Consider the following 13,961-nt stretch of genomic DNA (forward strand, 5'->3'; position numbering starts at 1 on the left):
AAAACACATGAAGAAATGCTCATCATCACTGGCCATCAGAGAAATGCAAATCAAAACCACAATGAGATACCATCTCACACCAGTTAGAATGGCCATCATTAAAAAATCAGGAAACAACAGGTGCTGGAGAGGATGTGGAGAAATAGGAACACTTTTACACTGTTGGTAGGACTGTAAACTAGTTTAACCATTGTGGAAGTCAGTGTGGCGATTCCTCAGGGATCTAGAACTAGAAATACCATTTGACCCAGCCATCCCATTACTGGGTATATACCCAAAGGACTATAAATCATGCTGCTATAAAGACACATGCACACGTATGTTTACTGCGGCACTATTCACAATAGCAAAGACTTGGAACCAACCCAAATGTCCAACAACGATAGACTGGATTAAGAAAATGTGGCACATATACACCATGGAATACTATGCAGCCATAAAAAATGATGAGTTCATGTCCTTTGTAGGGACATGGATGAAACTGGAAAACATCATTCTCAGTAAACTATCGCAAGGACAAAAAACCAAACACCGCATGTTCTCATTCATAGGTGGGAATTGAACAATGAGAACTCATGGACAAAGGAAGGGGAACATCACATTCCGGGGACTGTTGTGGGGTTGGGGGAGGGGGGAGGGACAGCATTAGGAGATATACCTAATGCTAAATGACGAGTTAATGGGTGCAGGAAATCAACATGGCACATGGATACATATGTAACAAACCTGCACATTGTGCACATGTACCCTAAAACCTAAAGTATAATAAAAAAAAAAAAAAAAGAAAATCCTAAATGCTGACATGGGCTATGTTTAAATATACCAATAAAGTAGAATCTCACACAAGGTAATCACATTGATTGGGAGCCAGAAAAGCAGATTTCTAGTCCCTTATAACCTATAAAACCATTCATTGGTCTGAGTGTGAGTTTCTTTGTGGTAAGTGACTTGAACTCTTCAAGATCCTTTGCAGCTCTAAAATGTTTTGATTACTTGATTGCTCAAGGAATGCAACAAGTGAAAGGGAAACTTACATTCTGGAATAAAAAAGTGAGAATACAGCTAACTTTATGACAGATGATGGGAGTATTTTTTGACATAATTCCTGATTCTTAAGTCACCAAGGTATGAAGTCTATCTGATCAGGATAAATTCAGGTTACATATATGTCCTGGGAGTTCTGCTTTATCTAGTTCCTGGTTAAGCTGTAAATAAAATTCTAATCAATTTAAAGGGTAGCCTGTCTTAGGTAAATAGATTAAAATGCCTGAAATGAGGCTGGGCGCACTGGCTCACACCTATAATCCCAGCAGTTTGGGAGGCCAAGGCGGGTGGATCACCTGAGGTCGGGAGTTTGAGACTAGCCTGGCCAACTATGGTAAAACCCCATCTCTGGTAAAAATACAAAATTGGCCGGGCGTGGTGGCACGTGCCTATAATCCCAGCTACTCGGGAGGCTGAGGCAGGATACTTGCTTGAACCCAGGAGGCAGAGGTTGCAGTGAGCCGAGTTTGCGCCATTGCACTCTAGCCTGGGCAACAAGAGCAAAACTCTGTCTCAAAAAAAGAAAAAAAAAAAAAGCCTGAAATGCCTGAGGGCACTCCAGAATCCACAAGCATTTATAGTAGTTAGAATTCTAGAACCAATTGAGGAATGAGGTTTGTTTTCTAGACATGTCCTAGTGTAGACAAAATGGCATACTTGTCTTGATTTGAAACCTTCTCAGGATATATAAGGACATTTTAGGGAGGGGGAGGGTCTCCCAGAGAGTAACAGAATGATACAGAATTAGAATCTATGTTGGAAAAGAAATTATAGAGTTAGGCTTCTTTTACTTTGTAATTTTTGTGGGCATGTAGTAGGTGTATATATTTATGGGTACATGAAATATTTTGATACAGGTATACAACATGTGAAAGTCACATCAGGGTAAATAGGGTATCCATGACCTCAAGCATTTATCGTTTCTTTGTGTTACAAAAAAATCCAATTATACTCTTATTTAAAAATGTATAATAAATTTTTGTTGACTATAATCACCCTTTTGTGCTATCAAATACTAGATTTTATTCACTTTATCTAACTTATATTTCTGTAGCCATTAACCATCCCCAGTCCCCACCCCACTACCCTTCCCAGCCTCTGGTAACCATCATTCTACTATCTCCATGAGTTCAATTGTTTCAATTTTTACTGCCAAATAAGTGAGAACATGTGAAGTTTGTGGTTCTGTGCCTGGCGTTTTCACTTAACATAATGACCTCCAGTTCTATCCATGTTGTTGCAAATGAGATGATCTCATTCTTTTTTATGGCAGAATGGTACTCCATTGTTTATTTGTACCACACTTTCTTTACTCATTCATTCATCTGTTGATAGACACTTAGGTTGCTTTTAAATCTTGGCTATGGTGAATAGTGCTGCAGTAAACAAGGGAGTGCTGATACCTTGATATACTGGTTTCTTTTGGGTCTATAGCTAGCAGTGGGATTCCTGGGACATACTGAAGCTCTATTTTTAGTTTTTTTTGAGGAACCTCCAAGTTGGTCTCCATAGTGGTGGTACTAATTTACATTCTCACCAACAGTGTACAAGGGTTCCCTTTTCTCCACATCCTCACCAGCATTTGTTATTGTCTATCTTTTGCATAAAAACCACTTTAATTGGGGAGAGATGATATCTCATCGTAGTTTTGATTTGCATTTCTCCTGATGATCAGTGATGTTGAATACCTTTTCATATACCTGTTTGCCATTTGTAAGTCTTCTTCTGAAAAATGTTTATTCAGCTTTTTTGCTCATTTTTAAAGTGGATTATTAGATTTTTTTCCTATATAGTTGAGCTCCTTATATATTCTGGTTATCAATCCTTTATCAGATGGATAGCTTGCAAATATTTCTTCCCATTCTGTGAGTTGTCTCTTCACTTTGCTGATTATTTCCTTTGTAATGCAGAAGGTTTTTATTTTTATTTTTTGAGACAGGGCGTCTCTGTTGCCCATGCTGGAGTGCAGTGGCATGATCACAGCTCACTGCAGCCTTGACCTCTGTAGGTTCCCAAGTAGCTGGGACCACAGATACATGCCACCATGCCCAGCTACTTTTTGTATTTTTGTCAAGATGGGGTTTTGGCTTTGTCATATTGCCCAGGCTGTTATACAACTCCTGGGTTCAAGAAATCCACCTGCTTCAGCCTCCCAAAGTGCTGGGATTACAAGTGTAAGCACCATGCCTGGCCCTGTGCAGGCTTTTAACTTGATGTAATTCCATTTGTTCATTTTTGCTTTGGTTGCCTGTGCTTGTAGGGCATTATTCAAAAAATCTTTACCCAATCCAATGTCCTGGAAAGTTTCTCCAATGTTTTGTTTTTTTGAGAGATGGGTCTCACTCTGTCACCCAAGCTGGATTGCAATGGTGTGATCTCAGCTTACTGCAATCACTGCCTCCTGGATTCAAGTGATTCTCCTGCCTCAGCTTCCCAAGTAGCTGCAACTACAGGCATGTGCCACTACGCCCAGCTAATTTTTGTATTCTTAGTAGAGACAGGGTTTCACTATATGTTGGCCAGGCTGGCCTGAAACTCCTGATCTCAGGTGATCCACCTGCCTCGGCCTCCCAAAGTGCTGGGATTACAGGTGGGAGCCACCATGCCCCACCTCCAATATTTTCTTATAGACGTTTCATAGTTTGAGGTCTTAGATTTAAGTCTTTAACCCATTTTGATTTGATTTTGGTATAGGAGGAGACAGAGAGACTTAGTTTCATTCTTCTAATATGGATATTCAGTTTTCTCAGCACCATTTATTGAAGGGACTGTCCTGTCTCCAATGTATGTTCTTGGCACCTTTGTAAAAAATGAGTTCTTGTAGGTGAACGAATTTGTTTCTGGGTTCTCTATTCTGTTCTACCGGTCTACATGTCTGTTTTTATGCCAGTACCATGCTGTTTTGGTTACTATAGCTCTGTTGTATAATTTGAGGTCAGGTAACATGATTGCTGCATTTTTATTCTTTTGGCTCAGGGTAACTTTGGTGACTCTGGGTCTTTTATGGTCCTGTGTAAGTTTTAGGATTGTTTTTAATACTTCTGTGAAGAATGTCATTGGTATTTTGATAGAGATTGCATTGAATCTGTAGATTGCTTTGGGTATTAGAGACATTTTAACTATATTGAATCTTCCAATACATGAACATGGAGTATCTTCCCATTTTTTTGTGTCCTCTTCAATTTCTTGCATCAGTGTTTTATGGTTTTCATTGTAAAGATCTTTAACTTCCTTGGTTAATTCCTAAGTATTTTATTTGTAGCTATTGTATGTATTATTTGCTCCAAACCTCAATTTCCTTAGCCATTATAAAAACAGAATAAGCTCATTCTTTGAGAAAGAAGTCAGAATTGTGAAATCCCCCTTTGAAGAGATTCAGCTTTTAGTTAAACACAAAGTACGGCATGTGAATCTTATTTTTTCAAATTCTGAATTCAGACCTAGTGAACTAAAGAACTTAGGGTACTAATTAATTGAATAAGGTGAAGATCTCAGGTAAATTTAAATTGACAGTGCTCTGCTGACAAAACATAAAGTGACAGATTACTTGGTGGTCTTTTCTTGCCATTTATTGCTAAAAGAATCCTCTTGGTGACAAATTGTTTTTACGACAGGCCAGTCGTCAACCAACTGAACGTTGAGCATCTATGTCTGTACAGTTGGTAACATGTTTGAAATGTTTTAGATCATTGTGGAAGGTCAAAGAACATCTCCTAAACAAAAGTTTAAGAGATACAGATAGTTCATAAACTATATTTACTGGTAATCACTTCACATGCAAACTTAAAGTTATCTCAATGGTTTGTTTTTTTTTTTTTTTTTTTTTGAGACGGAGTCTCGCTCTGTTGCCAGGCTGGAGTGCAGTGGCGCCATCTCGGCTCACTGCAACCTCCGCCTCCTAGGTTCAAGCGAATCTCCTGCATCAAGCCTCCTGGGTGGCGCGCACCACCACGCCCAGCTAATTTTTGTATTTTTTAGTAGAGACGAGGTTTCACCACGTTGGGCAGGATGGTCTCGATTTCTTGACCTCGTGATCTGCCCGCCTCAGCCTGCTAAAGTGCTGGGATTACAGGTGTGAGCCACCATACCCGGCCTCAATGTTTTTTTTCTTTTGTATCCTAAATAGAATCTTTAAACACACGCTACAAAAAATAATACCTGGTGTTTGAGACAGCACTCCAGTCTGTGGTTTCCCAATGCAGCAGTTAATAAAAAAGCAACAATTTTTTTTTTATGAAACCGTTTCGTCCTAAAACACTGCTTATTCCTCAACAGTCTCCCTCACAGAAGTAATTATTGGACCATACATTCCCTAGAATCTCTTCCAGCATTAACACTCCACGGTTCTAAGAGTTCTGCGATATGTTTTACAACTACTGTAAAATAGATCATTCTTTGAATAGATACTTGTGTTTAATCTTACAAATCTGTAAGGTATGAATGACGTTTTAGCATTATACAGTCAACAAAGCACCAAAGGTGAAATAATTACAATACCTTTTGGGAAAAGACAGTACTTATTGAGACAGCTTTCACATTCGTTTTACATATAATGCCATTTCATTCTGAAAAACAGCTTTACGAAGCTATGTAACTTATTTGGAAATAAAGCCTCAGTAATTTAAGTGGCTTGCCCAAGAATACCGTGATAAATAGCAGAGCCAGAATTCAAACCCTGGTTTTAACCCCAATCATTACGTCCGTATGAATTAAGTAAAATGCTAAACTTACGATATACATTTTTGCGAACTGATACAAACTGTTGAGTAAATAAATTAGATTTTGTTGGCCAGTGCAATTACACATGGTTCTCTAATAAAAAATTTGAAATCCATTAATGATAAAATTATTCACATTAATGGAAAACATCAGCGCATTCGGAGATTGACTACCCGAAAAGAAATAGGAAACATCTGCCCTTAGTGCTGTGACATAAACACACATACTTCCATGGATGAAAGAAAGACGTACTGGCTGAGCCTATTTTGTTTGGTTAGATCCTACCCGCTCTCCTAAAAACTCCTTTGGTACTCAATTTCAAGCAGGAGGTAATAAATTACAACGGAAATACTAAAGAGCAAACTTTCCGGAAACACAAAAATAAGTACAATAAGCATTAATTCTCCAGAGTAAATGGGTAACATAGTAGACAGGTGTAATCTTCAGCCAGCACCTTGGCTTCTTCACAATCTCCTTCAGAAAAACCGATTCAAGAGCTAAGAAGCCAGTAAAGTCAAACCTCGAGAACATCCTTTCTCCAGTGAATCAGCGCCCCTGCTCCCCGCCCGCCCGGCTCCGCTGGGTAGGCCGACAGCGACCTCCGCGCCTTGTCTCCGCCTCCGGTCAGCGGGGCTGGGGGTTGGGGGTGGAACTGAGAATGCCTGTTGGCCAAACTCGGGTCACAGAGAGACACGCCTGTATGGGGCGGGGGGTGTGCGGGTGACTCACGCCGGGTGCACAGTGGCTCCTACGCTTCAGCGGGTATCTCCCCTCACTTCCCTCAACCCTTCCCACAAACTCTGGGAGGAAAACTGAGACCTCCTGGTCACCCGCCGCCGGGCGTTTTAGAAACTCCCACAAGCTCTGCCTTCCCTCACTGGTCCTCTTCAAAACCCCTCTTAGTTCTTCGCGGCTAAAGGTAAGCTCTCTCCTTACCTCTCCCTTATCGGCCCCTCTGGAGAGGAAAGGAGAACTTAAGAGTCCGGTCGCGCTAGCCTCCCGCAGCCGCCGCGCCCACCGACTGCTCCGCCCCTTCTCTTCCGCCTCCTCCAGGCTCGCGCTCCGGGCCGAGTGTGGAGAGGGAACAGAGGGCTGGCAAGGCGCGCATGCGCACCGAGGGTGGAGCCGCTGAGCACAGAACCGGAAACTTAGAGACAAAGTTCGGAGCCCCGCCCCCGCCGCGCGCCGCTCGGTTGTCTGGCCCAGCCGACCTACGGCCCACGACCCACCGACCCACGAATCGGCCCGGCAGTCGCTTGCACCATGTCCGGCTCCTCCAGCGTCGCCGCTATGAAGAAAGTGGTTCAGCAGCTCCGGCTGGAGGCCGGACTCAACCGCGTAAAAGTGAGCGGGGGCGGGCGGCCGAGGCGGGAGGAAGGCGGCGGCGGCGGGTGGGATCCGCCGGCCCAGCTGGCGGGGGCGGGCGGGGACACGCGCCGGCCCTCGCTTTCCCCGTAGAGGACGCGCGCTCGGCGGCGTTGATCCGGGAGCGGCCAGCTTTAGAGAAGGCGCCGCGTGGGTCTACGCTGTGTTTTAGGGGGACGATTAGTTCGCCCTTCCGCCCCAGGACTTTCTGAGGCGGGCTGGCCCCTTGGTTGAACCGTGGCCGACATTCCGGTCCTCCTCCGTCTCTACCTCCCTTGGCAGCCTTCTCGGCTGGTCTCGCCAACGGCTGCGCCTCCACGCGCCGTCCGCACCCTTCCTTTCCCACTTTGCCAGCCTCCTGTTTCTCATCGGACAGGGCATTTTCCGACTTTTGATTCAGAGCAGACTTTTCTCCTCCATTTTATCTTTCCCAAACCTACTTCCTTTAGTATTAAATTCTTACCTTCAACTTCTCTTGTCCGTTGAACACATACTTTTAAGCGAATTATTGCATAACTGTGGATTAAATAAGCATTTTTCGAAACGATCCTGGAATGTAAAGTTCCGGTCAGTGCCTCGTACAACCTCGAACAAAGCGTACATTTCATACCTATGGCACAATTTGCTCGTAGTTGACCTTGGGGATATCGACTGGTCCGCATGCCGGAGAAAATGATTATTGTGGGTAATTATTGGTCTTATTTTGGCGTCTGGTTAGTATTGGCCTTGTCTTGGGGTACTTTGGGAGAAAAAGCCTTTTGTCTGTGCTGATAGAACAACTTGACATTCAAGTGCTATTCTAAGTATTTTCTGATTTTTACAGTCCTAAATGGATTGGCTTCTTTCTGGTACAATAGGTCAGGCTACATGTGAAACACTTCTGCAGTTAAAAAAAGAAACAAGAATGTAAATCATGTGCCCTGTTAAAAGCAGCCAGTTCCTAAGATGATTTGATTTTATACTCATCAGGCTAGTCTTTATTACTGCCCGAAATGTTTTGTGGACTGAGAGGGTCTCTAAGCTTTCTTAACTAGAAGTGTCAGAGACCTAGCTTACTCAGTTGTGGTCACCTCAGAAAGGAAGGGAAATTCTCATTCGTCTTGGTGTGGGATCCTCCTGAGAGAGAGTCTCCCATTTAGCTTTGTTAACTAGAAATGTCAGGGACCTAGCTTGCTCAGTTGTGGTCAACTCAGAAGGGAAGGGAAATTCTCATTCGTCTTGGTGTGGGATCCCCCTCACATCCAGTCCTTGAAGTGCTGTAGACCTCACTGCAGTTTGGAATCCATTTCTCTACTCTCCCAATTGTTACCTCATTACAGTGGTTTCTAGTCAGTCTTGGCTGGATTTGGCTCTGAAATTCGAAATCATTTATTTCTTAACCATTATATATCATTCAGGTGTGCCTTTATCATAGCTAGGATGGACCAAGAAAGAAGAAAATGGGGGCGGGATAGTGAAAGCAATAAATTGTACATAGTCTTCAAAGAAAATGACATGAGGTCCTCAGACTAAAATACTCCAAGAGCTTTACTTTGAAAACCCTAGCTGCTGCTCCCCCAACCCCCTAAAACTGATCCTACCTAAATCTTCAGTATGACTTCTGGTTCTGGCCGGGATCATTAAAGGCACCAGACGTGATTTGGTTTTGGAGTTACTGCCAGATGTTAAGGCTGTAGCAAGGAGGGGAGCATCCCCTTTGGTAGTTTTTAATGAGCTTTTCTTTAGACATGTTGCTAAATGTGGTTTAACATTGTGTATCTGTTTTATCAATGACTGGGCTAGGTGATTTTTTGTGAGATTTTTAAACTAGCACAATCTTACTTTTAACCTTTATGTGAGTACAATTGATAGAACTTACCATAAGTGCTTGACAAACTGTCATAGGTAGGTCAGGACATTTTTGAGAGTGAGAAGGGGCACTAATAATTAGGCCAGGATTACAGGGTTTCAGTTGACCTCCTAGATGGTGATTGTTACAGTGCCTTGAGGGCTAGCAGCTTGTTCCAGTTTCAGAGTCTTTGTCTCAGCTTTCCTCATTGTTTGGAATGCTGTTTCTCACTGATGGTGATTTGGCTGGATCTCTTGTCATTGAGATCTCAGCTTCAATGTCACCTCAGACACCTTCCCTTAGGTGGGCACCCAGTCACCATCTAAAAGATTACTCATTTTACTACAGGGCACCTTGTCTGTCATTTTCTCTGAACTGTCAGCTCCATAACAACAGGGCTCTGGCTGTTCTTACGTATTCTTAGTGCCTGTAAGTATATGCGGCACATAGTGGTGCTTGAAAATTGTGAAAGGGAGTTACATTGGACCCCACCTACACTTTGAATAGAAAATTAACAGGTACTCTTTATGCTTCCTGCTGGTTAATATGAATGAAAACACTAAACACTGTTACAATATTTGGTGAAAAATGACACCACTGTTCCCCTACTTTAGCTACACTTCTTTTGGAAGGCAGGGGATGAGGGGGTGTAGTCATTTGTAAAAATACTTCTTTTATATAGGAGCTAATAAACTTATGGAACTCATTACCCTGGACTGTTGTATAAGCCACACACACAAATCGATTCGATAAGCGTTTAGAGTCATCTTAGGATGATGAATTATGGTTGGAGGTACAGCTGTAATTTGCAGGGGTTCTTGGTATAGAGAGCATTTGTGATGCTATTAATTCTCTAAGGCCACATATCCAGCTGGATGGACTGGACACCTGCTCCCAGCCTCTTTGCGGATAAAGACTGAGAATAAAATAAATGAGTATTTCTCCCAGTTAAATCTCAGTTCAAGACTTCAGATATTAGATGCATTTGGGGCATGTTTTAGTCATTCATGTTCCACGTCTGAACGGTTCAGTTCATTGTTTTGGTATTCGTGTACCATCAACTATTTTAATGTTATTAAACTAGACAATGACAGATTTCTGCCCAGTGTCATGTGACTGAAAGGCTGATAGCAAACTTCAATTTAACAGTTTTTCTGAGCAGCCTGCCTTTAAGAAACTATTGCCTTAAATATGGTTTAAGTGTTAATATACATATACAGAGCCACCCAAACAGGACTTAAGGAACTTCTATGGCTTTATGGTTATTTTGTTTATATCCTACATCACCTTAGCAGAATATATAGAAATAGTAGATGTCTAAGTGAATGAATGCATGCCTCTTTTTAGTTTAAATGCAAGACAGTATAAGGGTCTGATAAATTTGAGGATCAGTATACTGAATGCATTCTTACAGTGTTTGCTTTTCTAAATTATGTGCTAGTTATGCCACATTATGTTCATTCACAGTAGCATTTTTCCAGTAATACTCGTTTCAAGACAAAATAATAATACTTTGCTAGAATGTTATTGCTTTTTGTTTAACCTTTAATGTTTTTAATAAGAAACAAGATGTTAAGTACTCTCAGGTTTGCACTTTTAACAGCCTGTTATTAATAAGCAAGATGTGCTATGCGTTGCAAAAATAAACATAATTCTACTGTTTGTACTCAGTCATCTGATGCTTCTAGTAACCAAGCAAAAGAAAACATACTTTAAATCAGTCTTATTTACAAGCATTGGTTTTAAGTATTAAGAGCTCACTAGGCTGGGCGCGGTGGCTCATGTCTGTAATCTCAGCACTTTGGGAGGCCGAGGCGGGCAGATCACGAGGTCAAGAGATCGAGACCATCCTGGCCAACATGGGGAAACCCCGTCTGTACTAAAAATACAAAAATTAGCTGGGTGTGGTGACGCCCGCCTGTAGTCCCAGCTACTCAGGAGGCTGAGGCAGGAGAATCGCTTGAACCCAGGAGGCAGAGGTTGCAGTGAGCTGAGATCGCACCACTGTACTCCAGCCTGGCAACAGAGTGAGACTCAGTCTCAAAAAAAAAAAAAAAAAAAAAACTCACTATATGACTTAAGTCTTCAATTATTATATAGTATTTTCTTTTGAAGCAAGAGTAGTAGTTTTATTGTAAGTACAATATTTCCAAAGATTGAGAAAACCTTCATTAAAATGTTCTCACCATCTGGCACTTCTCCCCCTCTTTGTTACGTATAGGTTTCCCAGGCAGCTGCAGACTTGAAACAATTCTGTCTGCAGAATGCTCAACATGACCCTCTGCTGACTGGAGTATCTTCAAGTACAAATCCCTTCAGACCCCAGAAAGTCTGTTCCTTTTTGTAGAAAAATGAATCTTTCAAAGGTAAGTTTCCTTAAATTAAAAACAAAAACCCACATTGTAGGAGTAACAAGTCTTCTCTTTCTTTGCAGCACTTAAAAGATCATCCCATGCCCTTTCCTTTGGCCCTCCATTTCCAGTTTTTTCTCTTTTGCAAGGAAAGTGAGGATTCATGAAACTTGCTGACTTAGTAGCCATGAAGGCTAATCGTTTCTATTTTACCATAAAGGTTAAGTAGAGGATTTAATAACCATAAAGAGGGTATAGGAGAGTTACTACAAAATCCCACTGCTGTAATAAGCCATGTGTCACTTTTTAGAGCATTGGCCTAATGGCATATGTATCTTGGGAGTCCCCAAGTACTAGTTTTGTTTTTGTGTACCTGGCAAATATTTAGACAGTTTTTAAAAAATCTGCAATGTTTATGAGGATAACTTAAAGTACTACCAACTGATTTGGATTAACTCTTGATGTTATTGCTCTAACTGAACCCAGCTGTAGAGCAGTATAGCAAAGATTGGGAATTGGAAATGCAAGAGAAAGTCAGATGTAATTGAGTAAGCCAGTGTGGTAAAGGCGTTTGGACTGAGGTAGAACAGACTTTATGTTTTGTTCTCATTTGTTGGATTAAAGATAAAACATGAAGGAAATGCAGTATATAAGTTGTTGGTGGCAAACAGTGGACTGAATTTCAGAGAATTAAAAACTAAAGACGCTGTTGGCTTTATTAAAGCATGCTTCAGTACATTAGTGCCTTCCAGATCAAATGCCATGTGTACAAAATGTATGTTAGTCTAAGAGATGTGACCAAAAACGTTTTGGATCATTTAAAATGTAACTGAAGGGTGCTGCCTTTTATAAATTCTTAGTACTTTAGTTAGGGAATGTACTCATTAGTATTGACCTATGAGAAGCAAACTTAAACTAATAGTATTTTTTTTAAAAAAGATGTTGTATATGGCACACACCCCTTACTAACATTCTGACTCTCTAAAGTCCAGGAAGCTGCTTCCTAAAATACCTTGTTACATAGTTGTGCCCTCCTTAATTAAGCTTTGTACACCTGGGAGTGTCCAGGAAGTCTGTATAAGTACATGTTTCCAGTAAGTACAATGATTGGTTAAGATGTTTAAGTTTTTTGAAATACCAGGGGGAAAAAAAGCCCTTTGAAAACAGGTGTCATGTGCACAAAAATGCACATGAAGAAGTAATTCATTTTCATATTTAACAGTTTATTATAATATCCTTTGTTTCTGCCACTATTCATTTAATTCTTCATGGTAGTTTTTGGAAGTTTCATATTTTTATGGTTTATTAATGATTTTTTTTAACCTCAGTTCTTGTATTCACTTTACAGTGGTCTATTTTCATTTGAATAAAATACTGGGCAGCGTTAATAGTTTTACTTCCTAGGAATCTACAGATAAGTGTTTAAATGAATTGCTCAAGTTTAAAAATATGGCTGGGGTAAGAACCCAGAAGGTAAAATAATGTCTATTAATCCCAGCAGTATAGGAAAACAGCTTTGTGGATATTAAGATTTGAAGCAGTTTGGGCTAGGAGAAGAATAACTGGGCATCAAAGCATTGCTTCTCAAGCTTGAATATATGCAAATCACTTTGTTAAAATGCAAATTCTAATTCAGAGGTCCGAGGTGAGTCCCTAGAACTTGCATTTCTTACAACTGCCCACTTAAACTGACGCTGATAGTACTAGATCTACACTGAGTGGCATGAATGTAAAGAATCTACATTGGAGTTCTGTATATAAATATAGCTTTTAAAAACTATGTTCTTTGATACTTTACCCTAACTCACTTTTTTTTTCCATCTTAGGTTTCCCAAACGACTCCTTATGATCCAGTGAATATTCAAGAGAGCTACATTTGAAGCCTGTACAAAAGCTTATCCCTGTAACACATGTGCCATAATATACAAACTTCTACTTTTGTCAGTCCTTAACATCTACCTCTCTGAATTTTCATGAATTTCTATTTCACAAGGGTAATTGTTTTATATACACTGGCAGCAGCATACAATAAAACTTAGTATGAAACTTTTATTTTGCATTATTATTGGTATTAAATACATAGTATATTAATCTGTTCTGAACACCTGAAGGGGTTAAGTTTGTACAGTTTGTTCCACCTACTCACATGACTTTATGCAATACATCTGGCAAGAATGCTAGGCAATTAAAGGTAAACTGTGAACCTTTATTCTTTTAAGGTCAGGAGGAGGCTGTTAAGTTCTACAGGTTTCCATCCATGAGTTACAGGGTTAACGTTGTTTCAGTGCCTGAATGGAGTACTACAGCACCATGTAATGAGGTAAAAAAAAGCTCCCTCCAACCTAGCCACAAAAAACCAAAACCCTCAAAATCAGGAAGCAAAGATTAGCTTCAGTAATTTGCAACTTTGCTTTAAACCCTGGTAGATAATTTTGCTTTAAATTTTTTACCCTTCTGAAGGCTTAAGAGAATGTTAAAACATCCAGAAACCTGGCCTCCATTTAAGCTATTAAAACTGTGCCAGACACTGGGAATCCAACATTAATCTAGTATAAAAATCAAGGGTTAGCCAATATTTACCAACCATTTTATTCCTCTCATGTGTTCTATGCAAATAGGAAAGTTAATCTTTCCTATTTAATTCCAACTTAATT

At 40.6% G+C, this 13,961-nt stretch overlaps 2 protein-coding genes across 2 annotated transcripts in view; one reads left to right on the forward strand and one right to left on the reverse strand.

Annotated features, from left to right (window-relative positions):
- SPATA1 (spermatogenesis associated 1) overlaps nucleotides 1–6,850 on the reverse strand; it is a 63,002-nt gene extending 56,152 nt beyond the window's left edge. The window contains exon 1 of the mRNA XM_058439631.1: nucleotides 6,700–6,850. The gene's annotated coding sequence lies outside the window, so the exon portion shown is untranslated. The remainder of the gene's footprint in view (nucleotides 1–6,699) is intronic.
- On the forward strand, nucleotides 6,526–13,353 carry GNG5 (G protein subunit gamma 5). Its single transcript, XM_032155491.2, has 4 exons — nucleotides 6,526–6,682; nucleotides 6,817–7,107; nucleotides 11,178–11,322; nucleotides 13,134–13,353. Exons 2-3 carry the CDS (start codon nucleotides 7,027–7,029, stop codon nucleotides 11,301–11,303), a joined length of 207 nt encoding a protein of 68 aa, XP_032011382.1. The 5' UTR covers nucleotides 6,526–6,682; nucleotides 6,817–7,026; the 3' UTR covers nucleotides 11,304–11,322; nucleotides 13,134–13,353.
- Nucleotides 13,354–13,961: the final 608 nt, after the last annotated feature.

Source organism: Hylobates moloch, unplaced genomic scaffold (genome assembly GCF_009828535.3).
Source record: "Hylobates moloch isolate HMO894 unplaced genomic scaffold, HMol_V3 SCAFFOLD_5, whole genome shotgun sequence".
Taxonomy (NCBI): Eukaryota; Metazoa; Chordata; class Mammalia; order Primates; family Hylobatidae; genus Hylobates; species Hylobates moloch.